We start from the raw sequence: 21,013 nt of genomic DNA, 5'->3' as shown, positions 1-21,013 counted from the left end.
TGGATTAATGAAAGAGAGAGAAAAAAAGATTTTTTCCCTTTGCTGGAAATTTTAAGTTGATAGCTGACTATGGCTGGTTTGTTAGAGAATGGACTATACTGCTTGAAAGGTAGATGCATTTATATAAAAAAGGATTTGATTTTATGGGCAGACATTGATACTGATAGTAGTCTTGCAGGATTATACTGATAGTAACATAATGGTTGATCTCAATGAATTGACTGTGACATCATTACATTGATAACTTCCAAGACGTGTGTATTTGTCTTGTCCCGTCCTGTCCCGTATTTACATCGTTTTCTTCATATATATTTTAATTTCTTATGTATGTATTTTAATGTCACTTTCCATCTACGGACTGAATATACTCTCCTGCAACCCGCCCCACACAATGTGGTACGGATCTGCTATTATAATACTTTAGAACCGGAACCCCCATCAGAAGCTAGCCAGCTAACTAAATTCAGCCAAAAAAGAAACATGCTTTTTCAGGACCCTGTCTTTCAAAGATAATTCCTAAAAATCCAAATAACTTCACAGATTTTCATTGTTTCCTATGCTTCAATGAACTACAAACAATTAATCAACATGCACCTGTGGAACGGTCATTAAGACACTAACAGGTTACAGACGGTAGGCAATTAAAGTCACAGTTATTAAAATTTAGGACACTAAAGAGGCCTTTTTACTGAATCTGAGAACACCAAAAGAAAGATGCCCAGGGTCCCTGCTCATCTGCGTGAACGTGCCTTAGGCATGCTGCAAAGAGGCATGAGGACTGCAGATGTGGTCAGGGCGATGCATTGCAATGTCCGTACTGTGAGACGCCTAAAACAGCGCTACAGGGAGACAGAACGGACAGCTGATCGTCCTCGCAGTGGCAGACCATGTGTAACAACAACTGCACAGGATCGGTACATCCTCACATCCCTACTGCGGGACAGGTACAGGATGGCAACAACAACTGCCCGAGTTACACCAGGTACGCACAATCCCTCCATCAGTGCTCAGAATGTCCGCAATAAGCAGGACTGAGGCTGGACTGAGGGCTTGTAGGCCTGTAGTAAGGCAGGTCTTCACCAGACATCACCGGTAACAATGTTGCCTATGGGCACAAACCCACCATCGCTGGACCAGACAGGACTGGCAAAAAGTGCTCTTCACTGACGAGTTGCGGTTTTGTTTCACCAGGGGAGTTGTTCAGATTTGGATTTATCGTCGAAGGAATGAGCGTTACACGGAGGCCTGTACTCTGGAGTGGGATCGATTTGGAGGTGGAGGGTCTGTCATGGTCTGGGGCAGTGCGTCACAGCATCATCGGACTGAGCTTGTTGTCATTGCAGGCGATCTCAATGCTGTGCATTACAAGGAAGACATCCTCCTCCCTCATGTGGTACCCTTCCTGCAGGCTCATCCTGACATGACCCTCCAGCATGACAATGCCACCAGCCATACTGCTCGTTCTGTGTGTGATTTCCTGCAAGACAGTAATGTCAGTGTGCTGCCATGGCCAGCGAAGAGCCCGGATCTCAATCCCACTGAGCAAGTCTGGGACCTGTTGGATCGGAGGGTGAGGGCTAGGGCCATTCCCCCCAGAAAAGTCTGTGAACTTGCAAGTGCCTTGGTGGAAGAGTGGGGTAACATCTCACAGCAAGAACTGGCAAATCTGGTGCAGTCCATGAGGAGGAGATGCACTGGTGGCCACACCAGATACTGACTGTTACTTTTGATTTTGCTCCCCCCTTTGTTCTGGGGACACACTATTCAATTTCTGTTTGTCACGTGTCTGTGGAACTTGTTCAGTTTATGTCTCAGTTGTTGAGTCTTGTTATGTTCATACAAATATTTACACATGTTAATAAGTGTACTGAAAATAGTGCCTTGTTGACAGTGAGAGGACGTTTCTTTTTTGCTGAGTTTAGCTACTAGCTAGTAGTCAGTTAGCCACTGCTAGCGGTCCTCAACGTTACCTCAGACATCAGCCAGCCTCAACCCGGTCAATTCCTGCCAGTCTGCACAGCGCGATATCAACCCAGAGCATTTCAAACTGCTTTTTGTCTACCACATTTTCCTATCGTAAGCTCTGAACCTTTACACCGGATCATCGCAGCTAACTAGCTGCTATCCAAGTGGCTACTCCTGGCTAACGCCTCTGTCCCAAAGCAAACACCAGTTAGTCTGGAGCTAGCCACGAGCTAGGCCCATCTCCCGGCTAGCCAAAGAGGTCCACTAGCTAATTCTTGGGCTACAATACCTGTTTTGCCAATTGGCCTGGACCCTTTACTGCCGACATTGAGCCCCGTCGATCCAACACGACTGGTCTGCCGACGTGTCCGTCCGAGGTGGTTTCAGCAGGCTCTTCCATTGCGACGTCGCCGGATGCCCATCTGCTAGCCCCGGCCTGCTAGCTGTCTTAATCGCCGTGGCTCCAGCTCGCCTAGCGAAGCAGTGACTACGGAATTGACTCCCTGACTCATCTAGTGCTACTCTTTGGACCCTATCATTACTTGGCTACACATGCCGAGTGTCAATATGACAATATGCCTTGTCTATTGCTGTTTTGGTTAGTAATTATTGTCTTATTTCACTGTAGAGCCCCTAGCGCTGTCCAATATGCCATAGATATCCATTTTTTTCCACCCACCACACATGCGGTGACCTCACCTGGCTTAACTGGTGCCTCTTGAGACAAAAACTCTCTCATCGTCACTCAATGCCTAGGTTTACCTTCAATGTACTCACATCCTACCATACTCTTGTCTGTACATCATGCCTTGAGTCTATTCTGCCCCCAGCACCACTCCCATAACCCAGGCGCTCTCGTTTGTTGACTTCTGTAACTGTAAAAGCCTTGGTTTCATGCATGTTAACATTAGAAGCCTCTTTCCTAAGTTTTGTTTTCTTCCACTGCTTTAGCACATATTCCGCCAACCCTGATGTCCTAGCCGTGTCTGAATCATGACTTAGAAAGGCCACCAAAAATCCTGATATTTCCATCCCTAACTATAACATCTTCCGACAAGATAGATCTGCCAAAGGGGCAGAGTTGCAATCTGCTGCATAGATAGCCTGCAGAGTTTTGTCATACTATCCATGTCTGTGCCCAAACAATTCGAGATTCTACTTTAAAAAATCCACCTTTCCAGAAACAAGTCTCTCACCCGTTACAGTTTGTCATAGACCCCCTTCAGCCCATAGCTGTGCCCTGGACACCATATGTGAATTGATTGCCCCCATCTATCTTCAGAGTTCGTAATGTTAGGTGACCTAAACTGGGATATGCTTATCACCCCAGCCATCGTACAATCTAAGCTAGATACCCCAATCTAACACAAATGATTAAGGAACCTACCAGGTTCAACCCTAAATCCATAACAATGTGCACCCTCTTAGATATTATCCTGACCAACTTGCCCTCTAAATACACCTCTCCTGTCTTCAACCAGGATCTCAGCGATCACTGCCTCATTGCCTGCATGCTTGATGGGTCTGCGGTCAAACAATGGAAACAATCTGGAACCTCTCTTTATAAAATGATCAGCCAAAATTGTTGCAACCCATATTACCAGCCTGTTCCTTCTCTCTTTCGTATCGTCTGAGATCCCCAAAGATTTAAAAGCTGGGGGTGCCACAGGGTTCAATGGGGGTGCCACAGGGTTCAGCTCTCGGGCCAACTCTTTTCTCTGTATATATCAATGATGCCGCTCTTGCTGCTGGTGATTGTCTGATCCACCTCTACGCAGACGACACCATTCTGTATACATCTGGCCCTTCTTTGGACACTGTGTTAAAAACTTCTTAGGGATAGCCCCCTTTAAAAAAATGTTTTGTCTACATTACATACCCAAATCTAACTGCCTGTAGCTCAGGCCCTGAAGCAAGGATATGCATATTATTGGTACCATTTGAAAGGAAACACTTTGAAGCTTATGTAAATGTGAAATGAATGTAGGATATTATAACACAATAGATCTGGTAGAAGAAAATACAAAGAAAAAACGAAGTGGTGTTTTTTTACCACCATCTTTGAAATGCAAGAGAAAGGTCACTGTTATTTCCATCACCCTGGTTACAATTCCGATAGTGTCAAAGTTTCAAATTGATAACCTGGAGTATGATTGATCCTCAAGACTTTTAGTGTGAAGTCCACATGTACATTTGGGCAAATCGTTTAGAAGACATTCGCATTCATATTCCATTTTTCTGCAAGAATATCGTCAAATCTTTATACTTGGACTTTGATTAAGTTTTCCAAGTATTAGTAGCCATATTATAAGTTCAAAATTTGCAAAACAACCAACAACTTCATAACCCATAATCCTTATATTTTTTGTCCAAAATGAAAAGGCATGGTGTCGTACAAGGTAAGAAGCTACATTTTACTACATAAAAGTTTACTCCCATAAAGCCCAGCCCATTGGCTATCTAGCTAGCTTTGTTTGACCACGAATGGTGCTTATTTGACCAAGATACGGCATGCCATGAAGGCGTCGCTCTCTGAACAAATATGGTCCCTATAGGATATACTACACCCCTAATGAAATAGTGAAGTCTTGTTACCTTCTAGGATCTCTGAGGAATAGGTACGAATTTGATTTGACTCGTTGAAACAAAGTTCAGGGTGAGAGTTTCACAGATTCCTTTCTTTGCAAATTGAACGAGTGGAAATACAACATCAATAGTGCATGCTATATGGACCTTTTTAGGATATGAAAAAGGATTTTATCTAACAAAACAACACTTCATGTTATCTCTGGGACCCTTTGGATGATAATTCAGAGCAAGATTTCAGAATGTAAGTACACATTTCACCTTCAGAGGAGAATTTATCCAACCTATTGCAGTGAAAAAACTGTTTTGTTAGGAGCTCTCCTCAAATAATAACATAATTGGACAGTGCAGTTACATTAACAAGAATTTAAGCTTTCAGCCGATATAAGACACTTCTGTGTACCGACATTTGTTCTTACTCTAAAATGTGTGATCTTGACATAACGTGCTGAATGATTTACAACTGTCCCGTTGATGGGATGCCAATCCTTAACTAAATACCTATTTGTAGTTGTCCACATAATCTACGTCAGAACCGTCCAGAGTAGTGATGCTAGTTGGGCGGGCGGTTGTGGGCAACAATTGGTTGAAGAGCATGCATTTAATTTTACAAGCATTTAAAAGCAGTTGGAGGCCAAATTGCAAAATTAAATCTAGAATTGGCTTCCTATTTCGCCCCAAAGCCTCCTTCACTCATGCTGCCAATAATACTCTCGTAAAACTGACTATCCCACCGGTCCTTGATTTCGGCGATGTCATTTAAAAAATTTCCTCCAAAACTCTACTCAGCAAACTGGATGTAGTCTATCACAGTGCCATCCATTTTGTAACCAAAGCCCCATATTCTACCCACCACTGCGAACTGTATGCTCTCGTGGGTCAGTCCTCACTACATATTTGCCAGCTTTCGCTGTAAAGCCTATTTGAAATCGGACTCTGTGGTGGGATTAACAGCACGATTACCGTTAAAAGGGTATAAGATACATGTATGTTTGAGGAATTTTAATTATGAGATTTCTGTTGTTTTGAATTTGGCGCCCTGAACTTTCACTGGCTGTTGCCATATCGATCCCGTTAACGGGATTGCAGCCATAAGAAGTTTTTCAGCATCAGCTGTCAGAGCAGCTTACTGATCACTGTACCTGTACACAGCCAATCTGTAAATAGCACACCCAACTACCTCATACCCATATTGTTATTTATCCTCTTGCTCTTTTCCACCCCAGTATCTCTACTTGCACATCATCATGTGCAAATGCTAAATTGTAATTATTTCACCTCTGTGGCCTGTTTATTGCCTTACCTCCCTACTCTTCTACATTTGCACACACTTTATATAGATTTTTCTAATGTGTTATTGACTGTACGTTTGTTTATATGTAACTCTGTGTTGTTGTTTTTGTCACACTGCTTTTCTTTATCTTAGCCGGGTCGCAGTTGTAAATTATAACTTGTTCTCTACTGGCCTACCTGGTTAAATAAAGGAGAAAAATGTATTCATTGTTGTCTATCATTTACATGCAAATGGTGTCTGTACAGTAGGCATGTAAAACGCTTTAAAGGCATTTGAGATTATTTGACTGTTTGATTACTCACTTTAAATTATTATCAAGTACTTGCAAAAAAAGCGAGATGAGAATATCTAATTCATGCACAATTATGTTAATAATTAGGCTTATGTCAGCAATTCTATTGTTTTAACAAATAACCAAGGTTTTTGATCAATAATGAAAAGAAGTTTGAAATGAATTTATTATATCTGTCAAAGTACGAGAAACACAATGAATGCAAATGTGCAATGTTGTGTAAGGACTGTGTAAGGGCTATTTCACCAAGACGAAGAGGGATGGAGTGCTGCATCAGATGACCTGGCCTCCACAATCACCCGACGTCAACCCAATTGAGATGGTTTGGGATGAGTTGGACCGCAAAGTGAAGGAAAAGCGGCCAACAAGTGCTCATCATATGTGGGAACTCCTTCAAGAATGTTGGGAAAGCATTCCAGGTGATGCTGGTTGAGAGAATTCCAAGAGTGCAAAGGTGTCATCAAGGCAAAGGGTGGAAGAATCTTAAATATAAAACATATTTTGATTTGTTTAACACTTTTTTGGTTACTACATGATTCCATGTTATTTCATAGTGTTGATCTCTTCACTATTATTCTACCATGTAGAAGATGGTAAAAATAAAGAAAAACCTGTGAATGAGTAGGTGTGTGCAAACTTCTGACTGGTACTGTACATTCTAACATAAATTCATCAGTTTTTCTGCATTCTGGCACACACAGCCGAGAGTGTTCTGAAACAGTTGTTGCAGTGACATTCTATTGCAATGATGTCTTTTGTTAAGTTTTACTACACGATACATTAAAAACTGAGTTAGACAGGAATAATTACATATACTGACCAGCTCAAATAGACAGAAGCTTGCTATATGGCAGACCAATCCAAACTCATCTCTCGGCATGTCCAGCCCACTCTTTGTCTCAGCCAATCATGGCTAGCGGGAAGGTTGCTTGCTTTTTCTATGTTTTAACCAACTAGACTTGTAATTTAACAATTTTATTCTTATTTACAGATGGCATACAAGTTTCTTTTTAAACACATGAAAGTTCACGTTTCGAGAAGGCATTTCTACCCAAAAAGATATTTTGATAACAAAACAAAAAAATGTCTTTCCTGTGAAGTAGTGACCCATGACATACGCCTAGTTTCCTGAAATGGGTCACGTATATGGGAACTCCTTCAAGACTGTTGGAAAAGCATTCCAGGTGAAGCTGGTTGAGAGAATGCCTAGAGTGTGCAAAGTGGTCATCAAGGCAAAGGGTGGCTACTTTGAAAAATCTAAAATGTCTTTTGATTTGCTTAACAATTTTTGGGTCACAAACTGATTCCATGTGTGTTATTTCATAGATATGATGTCTTTACTATTTTTCTACAATGTGGAAAATAGTACAAATACAGGAAAACCCTTGAATGAATAGGTGTGTCCAAACTTTTGAATGGTGTTGTATATGAACATTTCCATGACAGAAGACATGCTTGTTCAAAGTTGGATTTTTCCGTTGATTACTATAGCGCCCTCCCTTGGGCCAATCGGTGTAATTTTGGAATTTCAGTTGAGTACTATAGCACCCATCTTTTTCCAATCAGTGAAATTTTGTGGAATACGAATCTCTATGGCAAGACATTCACCCAAGTTTTGTCAAAATCAGTCCAGTGCTGTCTGAGATATCTCGTGTGACGAACGCACGACCGTACTAATGTACTAACGGACGGAGAACAGATCCACTGTCCCCTCCCCGATTTCATTGTGGGGGAGAATAAGTCACTTGTATAATTACTGTATAATAAAAGTACACATTTGCCCTTTTCCCTCTAGGATTGACATAATCAAGTATGTGATCTATGGCATTGCCTCAGCGTTCTTTGTCTATGGCATTCTGTTGATGGTGGAGGGCTTCTTTACCAGCGGAGCCATCAAGGACCTGTATGGAGACTTCAAGATCACCACCTGTGGACGTTGCGTCAGTGCTTGGGTAAGGGATAACTGTTCACTGAATGATGAGGTTTATTGACATTCAAGAGTATCTCGTAATGTTTTATATGAATGACCTGTATGTAATGCGATGGCCCTTAGGGGCAAAGTTGCTTTTAAAATTGTTTTGCCATATATCACAATTATTGTCATAATTTAGAGGTTAATGGGCATAATGTTTCCCAAATTTCTTTTGAGTAGCCCCATCCATTCCACTTTCCATTCCAGTACTGGCACACTTGTTTCAAGTGGCCAATCATCAAGTCCATGATGAATTGAATTAGGTGTGCTAGTACTGGAATAGCTCAAATACCTGTAAGTGGAATGGGGAGTACCTGAGGTGATGTTTGGGAAACACCGATACAGACTCTGTCTCAATAAATCCTGATAGGAAATTGGTGGGACGTCGATGTTGTTCCTAAATCGTTCTTTGGAGCACGGTATAACAAATGCATCCTGGATTCTGATGAGTCTCTTCTATCTGTCTCAGTTCATCATGCTGACGTATATCTTCATGTTGGCTTGGCTCGGGGTGACAGCGTTCACCTCCCTCCCCGTCTTCATGTACTTCAACATCTGGAGCATTTGCCAAAACACCACCATCTTGGAGGGAGCCACTCTGTGCTTGGACCCGCGCCAGTATGGTACAAAATCAGGATAAAGCTTGGTCTGATGCTTCTCTCTGAGATTTTTTCCTACATACAGTATTGTCCATGGAGTGGGCTACTGATGGACAGATTTACTAAGTGTTGTTACTGTTGCACAGAAATGGGTTGTAAAGGTGAAACATAGCTTTGGTGGGGGGCATGATGTGTAAAGGACTGCTTCATAGTTTAGTTTGATTTTGGTCTTGTATTTGCAGCAGTGGAAATAACAGGTGCAAATATCTAAGTGGCCTTTGTTCTCCTCTCCTCTCAGGTATTGTGCCAATTGGGGAGGGGAAAACTGTATGCGCTGGTTCTGAGAAGTTTTACAAGATGTGTGAATCAAATGAGGTATATCAAATAAAACACTTGACAAACATTGACATACCATGTGAGTACAGTATATGTTTGTTTATGCAGTATGTGATTCTTGCTTCCAAAGTAATAAAACATCTCAAGTCATATTGAAATATTGACGTTTGAAAGCCATAATAACCATGCATTTTAAAACATTCCCGTTTACACGAAGGCTTTTGCTTTTTCAAGTAATTCATTTGACCGGATTGCAAAAGGTGAGTTTCACGGGGAAGCGTGACTAACATCTCCTCTCCTTTGTCTTTAATACAGCTGGACATGACATTCCACCTGTTCATTTGTGCCCTGGCTGGTGCTGGAGCAGCTGTCATTGCTATGGTAAGACACAAAAACCAGCTACTTGTCTATCTCTGTTGATACATCTGACATTACAGCGTTGATTCATATCCATTTGAAGGCATTATCACATCTAATGGACCACGCCATTTGTATGAACCGCTGACATCTGTACAAGACGCTGTATAGATTATATCTCATGTTCCTCATGTGAGAAAATATGAATCAGACATGTCTGTTTTATTGAACTAGTCTATAGGCTTACAAATGGAAGTACACGGTTTTGATTTGACGTGGCCATTTTATATATGACAATAATAGGTCAAATACAAGCGTTAACTGGGTTCATTTCTATAGCTACAGTAAAAAATCTATGTTTTGCTATATGCGTGTGGGAATGGCTAGTGAGGCTGTATTTGGCGGAGTAGAGAGGGAAGATTTTTCGCTCTCTCAGAGATGCAAGGCATGTCACAGCATTGTCATGGAAACTGGGAGAAGAAAGGTCCAGAGCTTGGTGAAAACATCACTCAGTCATTTGTGAGTGGCCATTTTCTAAGAGAGGGAATGTGGTCGTTAGTCAATGATGATGGTGCAAAGTGCAGCGCAACATTGAACTAAACAAATTGCTGGCAAAATTAAACAGTGGTGGTACACAGATACAGACACCGATCAATGATTATTTAAATGATTAATGAAACAAAATACTAAGACGAGATGATAAACGGAATGGATGTAGTGTTTTCACTATTGCAGTCCTCACAGCTGAGACTGCATCTTTTGTTCGAATCCTTTCGAGACCAGTTGGTCTTTGTGTAGATTTAAATCCATTAGCAGGCTGCTAATAATGTCCATGATTCAATTCGAAGTGTGGCAATGTAACAACTGCAGTCATTTAAGCACAATACATTCACAATTGCAGTCTCAAAGGATCCTTTGCTGCCACGGAAACCCTGCCTACAGCCCAATTCTTTTAATGTACTGCCACCTGCTGGAACATCAGTGAAATTACACAATTGTACATCAAAAATAGAAAATATATCATCAAAACATTGTTTTTCGCCTCGAGAAGACCTATTGTAACTCTTTTTTTCAGCTTGAACAAAAGATGTGGGCCACAATTATAGCACTTTATATTTCTGCTGATGATGTCATGATGTGAACATCTCTCTTCAGCTTGGAGCTTGGAGCATGGAGCTTGATTAGAGGCCTACATTCATTTGTGAAGACTTTTCCACATTTGAAAGAGAATGGACCCAAAAAGTGTGTTTTCCACTTACATGGTGGAAATAGGGTACACTTTCTTCCATTTCGTGGCAGCTATTCTTCTTTCCCAAATCAATGTCAGTGGAGAATCGAAAGACCAATAATTTTCTACATTTTTTTTCTCCATGAATGAACTCATGGGTGTCTCTGTTTCAGATCCACTACCTGATGGTGCTGTCGGCCAACTGGGCCTACGTGAAGGACGCGTGCAGGATGCAGAAGTATGAGGATATCAAGTCCAAAGAAGAGCAGGAGCTCCACGACATCCATTCCACCCGATCCAAGGAGCGTCTCAACGCCTACACATAAGGCCAGCGTGAGGCCAGGCCCTGCCCCCCTGCCCCCATCCCCTCCCCTCCTCTCCACCATCCCCTAAAGAGGGGGGTGGCTGGCGCCCGGGGTCCTCGCCCCCTCTGATGTCACTGGTGCATCATATGACAAAGTGGTCCGGGGGACCCTCATACAACCCCCCCAAACAGCATTTCAGATGACAAGCCCCATTATCACTCTCATGGACTGCATTATTATTATTGTTATTATTATTATTATTATCATCATCACCTGTATTATTGTGTTTTTATAGTATTTGGTAGTTTAGTACGTAGTAGAATTAGAAGTAGCTAGCAGCAGTATTTTTAGTTTACGTTTTTACTTTGGAGAACTTTTATTTGTATTTTATCTAGTGTCATCATTTTTCCTTCTTGTATTATTTATTTCTCTTCATTTATGAGGTGGTCAGTTGGGGCTTAAAAGGGTTTCAAGCACATTTCTCGTGTTTGTGTGTCTATTTAGATTTTAAAGAACTATGTAAATGGTGGGTGATCAGTTTTGAAGACTTCAATATTTTCAATCACACAGGGGAACTTTTATAGCTCCTGAAGCCTTTACATACCAGTACTGCCAGGGATCTAAATCATAACTTTGAAGTGAAAGAAATTTGAATTGTATTTGAATTTATTTAAAAAATTTTACTCCGGTCACACGATAGTGTTACCAAATTTTTATTTAAAAAAATATTATTTTCTTGCTGTGCCAAGACTGTTAATCAGGAAAAACTTAGGTCAATATCAAGGAAGAAATTAGTCCCCAAAATGACAAACAATTTATTATTTTGTTACTATATGAGGCATCTTGCGAATTTAAAGCTGTGTATCTACTGTCACGCAGGGCTCTCCAACCCTGAGAGCGAACATCCTGTAGGTTTTCACTCCAAACTTAATCTAGCACACTTGATTGTAATAATTAGCTAGTTGATCAGCTGCATCAGATTAGTTACAACTGGGGTTGGAACAAAAACCTACAGGAGGGGAGCTCACAAGGAACAGGGTTGGAGAACCCTGTTCCAAGGACTGGGAATGATTTGATTGTCTTTAATCACATGCCACACAAGCACATGCAAATATGTTCTCATGCCCTCTTTTTTTATTTCATAAAGTTGAACTTTATAAATACTAGTATAAAACACATTTTTGCAGATTCTGCGCTGTATATATTGAGATATAAATGCATACTTATATGTTTAGCACTACAAATTCAGGACAATTCATAAGATAATTCAAATAAGTTACTGTGGTTGAATCCACTAGTGATCTCTGTCTTACAAAAATCTCGATGCTAAAAAAAGTTGTTGGTGTAACATGTCACTTTTTGGTGGATTCATCAGACGTCAGAAAAGTGTGTGTCACAACAGTAAGTTATTTTGTTTATGACGTTAAAAGTTTGATTGTCTTGCTTATGCCATAGGACTCCGAAGGTGGCCTACCATTTCATTGCCTGGCAATATTTGTTTTATCAGTATTTCTAAGAGCTAGTTTTGGGAACTTATTTGACCATTTCTATGCTCTCTCTAGGTGTAAGCGCATTGATGTTCAACTCAGAGTTGGATAACTGTAATGTTAGGTAAAAGACTGTGAATTTAGATGTTTTTCGTGGCATGGACATGCATTAATGGTATAGAATTATTAACTCAAAAGTCATTTTATTTACACTTTGCCTGTCTTGCCGTGTCAACCCTTTATGTGCAGTACTAACCCCCTCCCCCCCATGCTAGCAGCATTATACTACTGATATTAGACTGTATTGTTTGAGTTGTCTCTGTTTTGTGATGAGCTATCAACCATGTCTTAAAGTGATTCTTGTGCCAACGTTGCTTCTACAGTAAATGACTTGACAATGTTGTCGGCTTCATCCTCGTATTAGTCTTTTGTACTTTCACAAGAATGCTTACTTAAGTAGTAGCAGGATTTCAATTGGAAAAATGTGCTTGCATAAATAAAAATTACTTGTGTTAATAAATACTTTGTGGGTCTTGTGTGTTTATTCCCTGTTAACACTTTGCAGTGTTGGTAATACTCTGTAACTATTCATGTAAGTACAATGTAATATATTGTAATTTCCTATGTCCAATTGGGTTGGGGTAAGAGTTAGTGTTAATGCAGTAAGCACAGTACAGTGTAACACTGACTAACTACAAAAAGAAAATGGTATGTATTGTGACAGAGAAGCCACCAGGGGGAGACTCGTCGAGGCCTGGTGATAGACGGAGTCTACATTTTTAAATATATTTTACTTTTTTAATATTTTTTCATTTGTTGATATTTGTCAGACGTTCTTTTCAATTAAACATTATAGAGTATTTTGTGTAGACCAATGACCCGAGGCATCATTTGGTTACCCTCCAAACAGCTATCTACAGGACAGGCTTGGGCCACTGCTGCCCTCCATGACAGCCCCAACCCTGCAACAGGAGCCACACCGATGCAGGTTGACATATGCACAAGTGGTGTGCAGACACAGAAACATTACCAACACTGCTGAACCTATCCCCTGCATCCACTGACTTGAGGGAAATCCACCTATTGCTCTGTCTGCTCCGCACACACCTATTTGGTCAGGGACCTTGGCAGAGCGTTTTCCCACTCAACCCCAGCAAATATTAACCACAAACACCACACCTATTTGGTCAGGGACCTTGGCAGAGCGTTTTCCCACTCAACCCCAGCAAATATTAACCACAAACACCTCCCAGTATCAACCACAAACACCTCCCGGCAGACTGGCTACATCCCCTCCCTCTGGTCAAATCATCCAGACTGGTATCATAGACTATAAAAAAAACGTACATCGGGGACACTCATATTTGTATGATAACATATGTTACGTTTGGTATGGATACATAAGATAGAAGGTTAAATAAAAAAGGAACAGAGAGCGGTTGGTCGGGCAGGGTGGTCATATAAGGTGAATGCCAAGGACAACATTAGCATTTGAGCTAATTAGCAACTCTGCAACTACTTACTACTGTTTAGCTTCTTTGAAACTAAGCATGTTAGCTAATCCTAACCCTAACCTTAACACTTTTAGCTAACCCTAACCTCAACTCTAACCACTTACGCTAACCCCTAGAGCTAACATTAACCAGCTACCTAAAATTATCATAAGCCACCTAGCCACCTAGCTATGTTAGCCACAACAAATTGGAATTTGTAACATATCATATGTTTTTCAAATTTCTAACATGTTGTGCATTTTCCATGTCCATAACATATTGTACAAATTGCAATTTGTAACATATCATGCAAATTATAATTTGTAACATATCATACTAAATGGATGATGGACATCCACAAATTAATACTATACGAAACGTAACATGTCTCAGATTTAATTATAGACGCTTTATTTTTAAACTGCTGCTACTTTGCTATTTTTTGAAGTGCACCAGTACCTCCTGCAGCAAAGCAACCCCACAACATGATGCTGCCACCTCTGTGCTTCACGGTTGGGATGTTGTTCTTTGGCTTGCAAGTCTCCCCCTTTTCCCTCCAAACATAATGATGGTCATTATGGCCAAACAGTTTTATTTTGGTTTTATCAGACCAGAGGACATTCCTCCAAAAAGTACAATCTTTGTCCCCATGTGCAGATGCAAACCATAGTCTGGGTTTTTTATGGCGGTTTTGGAGCAGTGGTTTCTTCCTTGCTGAGCGGCCTTTCAGGTTATCTCGATATAGAACTCGTTTTACTGTGGAAATAGATACTTTTGTACCTGTTTCCTCACGCATCTTTAGCGGGTCCTTTGCTGTTGTTCTGGGATTGGTTTGCACTTTTTGCACCAAAGTAAGTTAATCTCTAGGAGGCAGAAAATGTCTCCTTCCTGAGCGGTATGACGGCTGCGTGGTCCCATGGTGTTTATACAGATGAAGGTGATACCTTCAGCAGTTTGGAAATTGCTCCCAAGGATGAACCAGACTTGTGAAGGGCTACAATTATTTTTCTGAGATCGTGGCTGAATTCTTTAGATTTTCACATGATGTCAAGCAAAGAGGCACTGAGTTTAAAGGAAGGCCTTGAAATACATCCACAGGTACACCTCCAAATTAATCAAATGATGTCAATTAGCCTATCAGAAGCTTCTAAAGCCATGACATCGTTTTTTTTTTCCAAGCTGTTTCAAACTTCTTATGGCTGGGAAAAAGTATTTGTCACGTTCTGACCTTTATTTCCTTTGTTTTGTCGTTATTTAGTATGGTCAGGGCGTGAGTTGGGGTGGGCAGTCTATGCTTGTTTTTCTATGATTTGGGTATTTCTATGTTCCGGCCTAGTATGGTTCTCAATCAGAGGCAGGTGTCATTAGTTGTCTCTGATTGAGAATCATACTTAGGTAGCCTGGGTTTCACTGTGTGTTTGTGGGTGATTGTTCCTGTCTCTGTGTTTGCACCAGATAGGGCTGTTTTGGTTTTTCACGTTTATTGTTTTTGTTCGTCTATTCATGTATAGTTTTTCTTTATTAAAGAACCATGAATAGAAACCACGCTGCATTTTGGTCCGCCTCTCCTTCGACTCAAGAAAACCGTTACAGAATCACCCACCACAACAGGACCAAGCGGCGCGGTAACTTGCAGCAGCAGGAGCAGCGCGATAAAGACTTCTGGACTTGGGAAGAAATCCTCGATGGGAGAGGACCCTGGGCAAAACCAGGGGAGTGTCGCCGCCCCAAGGTGCAGCAGGAGCAGCGCGAGGAGGAATGGACATGGGAGGACGAATTGGACGGAAAAGGACCCTGGGCACAGCCTGGAGAATATCGCCGCCCCAAAGAAGAGCTGGAGGTGGTAAAAGCAGAGAGGCGCTGGTATGAGGAGGCAGCACGGCAGCGTGGATGGAAGCCCGAGAGTCAGCCCCAAAAATGTATTGAGGGGGGGCACACAGGAAGTGTGGCGAAGCCAGGTAGGAGACCTGCGCCAACTTCCTGTGCTTACCGGGGGGCGAGATAGACCGGACAGGCACCGTACTATGCGGTGGAGCGCACAGTGTTCCCAGTGCGGGTGCATAGCCCGGTGCGGTAAATACCAGCTCCGCGTATCGGCCAGGCTAGAGTGAGCATCGAGCCAAGTGCCATGAAGCCGGCTCTACGCATCTGGTCCCCAGTGCTTCTCCTTGGGCCCGCTTACATGGCACCAGTCGTGCGCACGGTGTCCCCGGTTCGCCTGCATAGCCCAGTGTGGGCTATTCCACCTCGCCGCACTGGCAGGGTGACCGGGAGCATTCAACCGGGTAAGGTTGGGCAGGCTCGGTGCTCAAGAGCTCCAGTGCACCTGCACGGTCCGGTCTATCCGGTACCACCTCCACGCACCAGCCCTCCGGTGGCAGCCCCCCGCACCAGGCTGTCTCTCCGTCTCATCCCTACAGGTGCTCCCGCCTGTCCAGTTGCTGCCAGAGCCTTCCTCCTCTCCAGCACTGACGGAGTCTCCTGCCTGTCCAGCGCTGCTAGAGCCTTCCTTCTCTCCAGCGCTGCCGGAGCCTTCCTCCTCTCCAGCGCTGCCGGAGAGGCATTCCAAAGGCGCTGGAGCCCCTCATTCCAGAGGCAACAGAGCTACTCAGTCCAGCGCTGCCAGAGCCTTCCTCTCCAGCGTTGCCGGAGCTTCCCGTCTGCCCAGCGCCATCAGAGTCGCCAGTCTGCCCAGAGCCGCCAGTGCCGCCAGTCTGCCCAGCGCCGCCAGTGCCGCCAGTCTGCCCAGCGCCGCCAGTGCCGCCAGTCTGCCCAGCGCCGCGAGTGCCGCCAGACTGTCCAGCGCCGCCAGTGCCGCCTTTCTGCCCAGCGCTGCCAGTGCCACCAGTCTGCAAGGAGCAGCCAGTGCCGCCAGTCAGCCAGGGGCCACCAGTGCCGCCACTCAGCCAGGGGCCGCCAGTGCCGCCACTCAACCAGGGGCCGCCAGGGCCGACAATCAGCCCAGAGGCGCCAGAGCCCCTCAGCCTAGAGGCGCCAGAGCCCCTCAGCCCAGAGGCGCCAGAGCCCCTCAGCCCAGAGGCGACAGAGCCCCTCAGCCCAGAGGCGCCAGAGCTCCTCAGCCCAGAGGCGCCAGTGCCCCTCAGCCCAGAGGCGCCAGAGCCCCTGCCCCTCTGTCCAGAGCTGCCCCTCTGTCCCGAGCTGCCCCTCTGTCCTGAGCTGCCCCTCAGTCCAGTGGGGTCATTTAGTAGGGTCACTGTGGTTAGGAGGCCACGGAAGCGGACAAGAAGGCGGACTAAGACGATGGTGAAGTGGGGTCCGCGTCCTGCGCCAGAGCCGCCACCGAGGACAGACGCCCACCCAGACCCTCCCCTATTAGTTAAGGTTTTGCGGCCGGAGTCCGCACCTTTGGGGGGGGGGGGGTACTGTCACGTTCTGACCTTTATTTCCTTTGTTTTGTCATTATTTAGTATGGTCAGGGCGTGAGTTGGGGTGGGCAGTCTATGTTTGTTTTTCTATGATTTGGGTATTTCTATGTTCCGGCCGAGTATGGTTCTCAATCAGAAGCAGGTGTCATTAGTTGTCTCTGATTGAGAATCATACTTAGGTAGCCTGGGTTTCACTGTGTGTTTGTGGGTGATTGTTCCTGTCTCTGTGTTTGCACAAGATAGGGCTATTTTAGTTTTTCCCGTTTATTGTTTTTGTTAGTCTATTCATGTATAGTTTTTCTTTATTAAAGAACCATGAATAGAAACCATGCTGCATTTTGTTCCGCCTCTCCTTCGACTCCGTTACAGTATTGAGTATCTTGGCTGAATAAGGTGCCCAGAGTAAAACTGCCTGCTACTCAGTCCCAGTTGCTAATATATGCATATTATTAGTATATTTGGATAGAAAACCCTCTGAAGTTTTAAAACGGTTTGAATGATGTCTGTGAGTATAACAGAACTCATATGGCAGGCAAAAACCTGAGAAAAAATCCAACCAGGAAGTGAGAAATATAAGGTTGGTCGTTTTTCAAATCATTCCCTATTGAAGATACAGTGAGATATTGGTCATGTTGCACTTCCTACGGCTTCCACTCGATGTCAACAGTCTTTAGAACCTAATTTGATGCTTCTACTGTAAAGTGGGGGTGAATGAGACGCGTATGAGTCAGAGGTCAGAGGTCTGGCAGAATGTTTTGAGCTCGTGACGCTCGTTCACATAAGAGGTAGCTCACGTTCCATTGCTTTTCTACAGAAAAAGGAATTCTCCGGTGGGAACATTATTGAAGATTTACGTTAAAAACTTCCTAAGATTGATTCTATACATCGTTTGACATGTTTCTACGGACTGTAACGTAACTTTTTGACATTTCGTATGCTCCTAGTGAACGCGCTTCATGACTTTGGATTTGTTTACAAAACGCGCTAACAAAAGTAGCTATTTGAACATAAATGATGGACATTATCGAACAAAACAAACATTTATTGTGGAACTGGGATTCCTGGGAGTGCATTCTGATGAAGATCATCAAATGTAAGTGAATATTTATAATGCTATTTCTGACTAATGTTGACTGCACAATATGGTGAATATCGTTTTGGCTTGTTTAGTCTCTGAGCGCCATGCTCAAATTATAGCATGGTTTGCTTTTTCCGTAAAGCTTTTTTGAAATCTGACACAGCGCTTGCATTAAGGAGAAATGTATCTAAAGTTCCATGCTTAGCACTTGTATTTTCATCATATTTATAATGAGTACTTCTGTAAATTGATATGGCTCTCTGCAAAATCACCGGATGTTTTTGGAACTACTGAACATAACGCGCCAATGTATACTGAGATTTTTGGATATAAATATGAACTTTATCAAACAAAACATACATGTATTGTGTAACATGAAGTCCTATGAGTGTCATCTGATGAAGATCATCAAAGGTTAGTGATTAATTCAATCTCTATTTGTGCTTTTTGTGACTCCTCTCTTTGGCTAGAAAAATGGCTGTGTTTTTCTGTGACTTGGCTCTGAACTAACATAATCGATCCCATTAGCGGGATCCCAGCACTAAGAAGTTTTAAGAGCACAGTCAACTTAGTGTATGTAAACTTCTGACTCACTGGAATTGTGATACAGTTATAAGTGAAATAATCTGTCTGTAAACAATTGTTTGAAAACTTACTTGTGTCAAACAATACATTTGTGGAGTGGTTGAAAAATGAGTTTTAATGACTCCAACCTAAGTGTATGTAAAGTTCTGACTTCAACTGTACATGTTCATGTACAAATTACCTCAACTACCCTGCATCCCCGCACATTGACTCAAAACCGTTACCCCGTGGACATAGCCACATTATTGTTATTTTTATTTTTTATTGTTTTACTTCAGCTTAATTAGTAACCGGGTTGAAGCCAGCAAGTGACGGCTATTTAACAGTCTGATGACCTTGAGAATTGGAGCAGTTTTGAAGACTCTCAATCCCAGCTTTGGTGCACCTGTACTGATCTCACCTTCTGGATGATAGAGTTGACCATTTCAGATCATCAGGGATGTGTACGCTCTTCACTGTGGTCCCGTCGATGTGGATAGGGGTTTGCTCCCTCTGCTGTTTCCTGAAGTCCACGATTAGCTCCTTTGTTTTGTTGATGTCGAGTGAGAGGTTATTTCCCTGGCACCACTCTCCCAGGGCCCTCACCTCCTCCCTGTAGGCTGTCTCGTCATTGTTTGTAATCAGGCCTACTACCGTTGTGTCGTCTGCAAACTTGATGATTGAGTTGGAGGCGTGCGTGACCACAAAGTCTTAGGTGAACAGAGAGTAGAGGAGGGGGCTCAGCACGCACCCTTGTGGGGCCCCTGTATTGAGAATCAGCGAAGTGAAGGTGTTGTTTCCTACCTTCACCACCTGGGGGCGACCTGTCAGGGTGTCCAGGACCCAATTGTACAGGGCAGGGTTCAGACCAAGGGCCCCGAGCTTAATGATGAGCTTGGAGGGTACAGTGGTGTTGAATGCTGAGCTATAGCCCTTTGCTATGAGACTCGAAATTAAGCTCAGGTGCATCCTGTTTCCATTTATCCTCCTTGAGATGTTTCTACAACTTGATTGGAGTCCACCTGTGGTAAATTCAATTGTTTGGACATGATTTGGAAATGCACACACCTGTCAATATAAGGTTCCACAGTTGACAGTGCATTTTAGAGCAAAAACCATTGTGTTGAGGCACAGACCTGGAGAATGGTACCAAAAAATGTCTAGATCTAGATCTGGCCAATATGGCCTAGATCTGGCCGCCCAGCAAAACTGAGCAATAGGGGAGAAGGGCCTTGGTCAGGGAAGTGACCAAGAACCTGATGGTCTCTCTGACAGAGCTACAGAGTTCCTCTGTGTAGATGGGAGCACCTTCCAGAAGGACAACCATCTCTGGGGCACTCTACCAATATCACACCTCTTAGATTTAGATAACAGGTGGAGCTCATTCAAGATAATGTCACAACTTCCACTGAAGTCGGTCCCTCTCCTTGTTCGTGTGGCGTTTGGTGGTCGATGTCACCGGCGTTCAAGCCATCGCTGATCCACTTTTCATTTTCCATTTGTTTTGTCCTTGTCTTACACACCTGGTTTCAATCCCCCAATTACTTTTTCATTATTTAACCCTCTGTTCCCCCATGTTTGTTTGTGAGTGATTGTTTATTGTATTGCAGTCCGATATTGTGGCCTTGGATTTATTTGACGTGTATTGTGATTATTGTTGAGTAAAGTTGTGTACATTACTCATATCTGCTGTCCTGCTCCTGACTTATCTACACCAGCTACACACAGACGCAAAACAGATAAATTCTTACATTACTGATATATTCACCTGGCACGTCACTGAAGGAAATCCTTATGTAAAATGCTGTATTTGGCAGTACATTATATGCTTTATATATTTCAACAAATATATACAATTCTTCAACTAATTTCCCAGACTCCGTACCAAATATCAGCCATAGCCATGAATTTTTTCAACATCAGCCCATACATTTCTAATATTTAAGCCCCATTTATGTACTTTAATTAGCTTTTATAACACACAATTACATCAAACAAAACTGCATTACTCTAGACTGAGTTGAACCTCAAGCACTACTTATGTCATTGTTTCCTGTGTGTGTGTGTGAGT

General features: G+C 43.0%; 1 protein-coding gene across 1 annotated transcript in view; it reads left to right on the top strand.

The window, feature by feature from the left end:
* The window catches only part of LOC135545977 (neuronal membrane glycoprotein M6-a-like), a 38,205-nt gene extending 25,262 nt beyond the window's left edge, over window positions 1–12,943 (top strand). Inside the window, exons 3-7 of the mRNA XM_064973997.1 lie at window positions 7,933–8,089; window positions 8,579–8,732; window positions 9,007–9,083; window positions 9,360–9,425; window positions 10,803–12,943. Of these exons, the coding sequence (XP_064830069.1) occupies window positions 7,933–8,089; window positions 8,579–8,732; window positions 9,007–9,083; window positions 9,360–9,425; window positions 10,803–10,955 (607 nt within the window). The 3' untranslated portion in view covers window positions 10,956–12,943. The remainder of the gene's footprint in view (window positions 1–7,932; window positions 8,090–8,578; window positions 8,733–9,006; window positions 9,084–9,359; window positions 9,426–10,802) is intronic.
* Window positions 12,944–21,013: the final 8,070 nt, after the last annotated feature.

Source organism: Oncorhynchus masou, chromosome 9 (genome assembly GCF_036934945.1).
Source record: "Oncorhynchus masou masou isolate Uvic2021 chromosome 9, UVic_Omas_1.1, whole genome shotgun sequence".
In the NCBI taxonomy this organism is placed as follows: Eukaryota; Metazoa; Chordata; class Actinopteri; order Salmoniformes; family Salmonidae; genus Oncorhynchus; species Oncorhynchus masou.
Note: the sequence above shows the minus strand (reverse complement) of the source record. Positions and strands in the feature narration are given on the sequence as shown.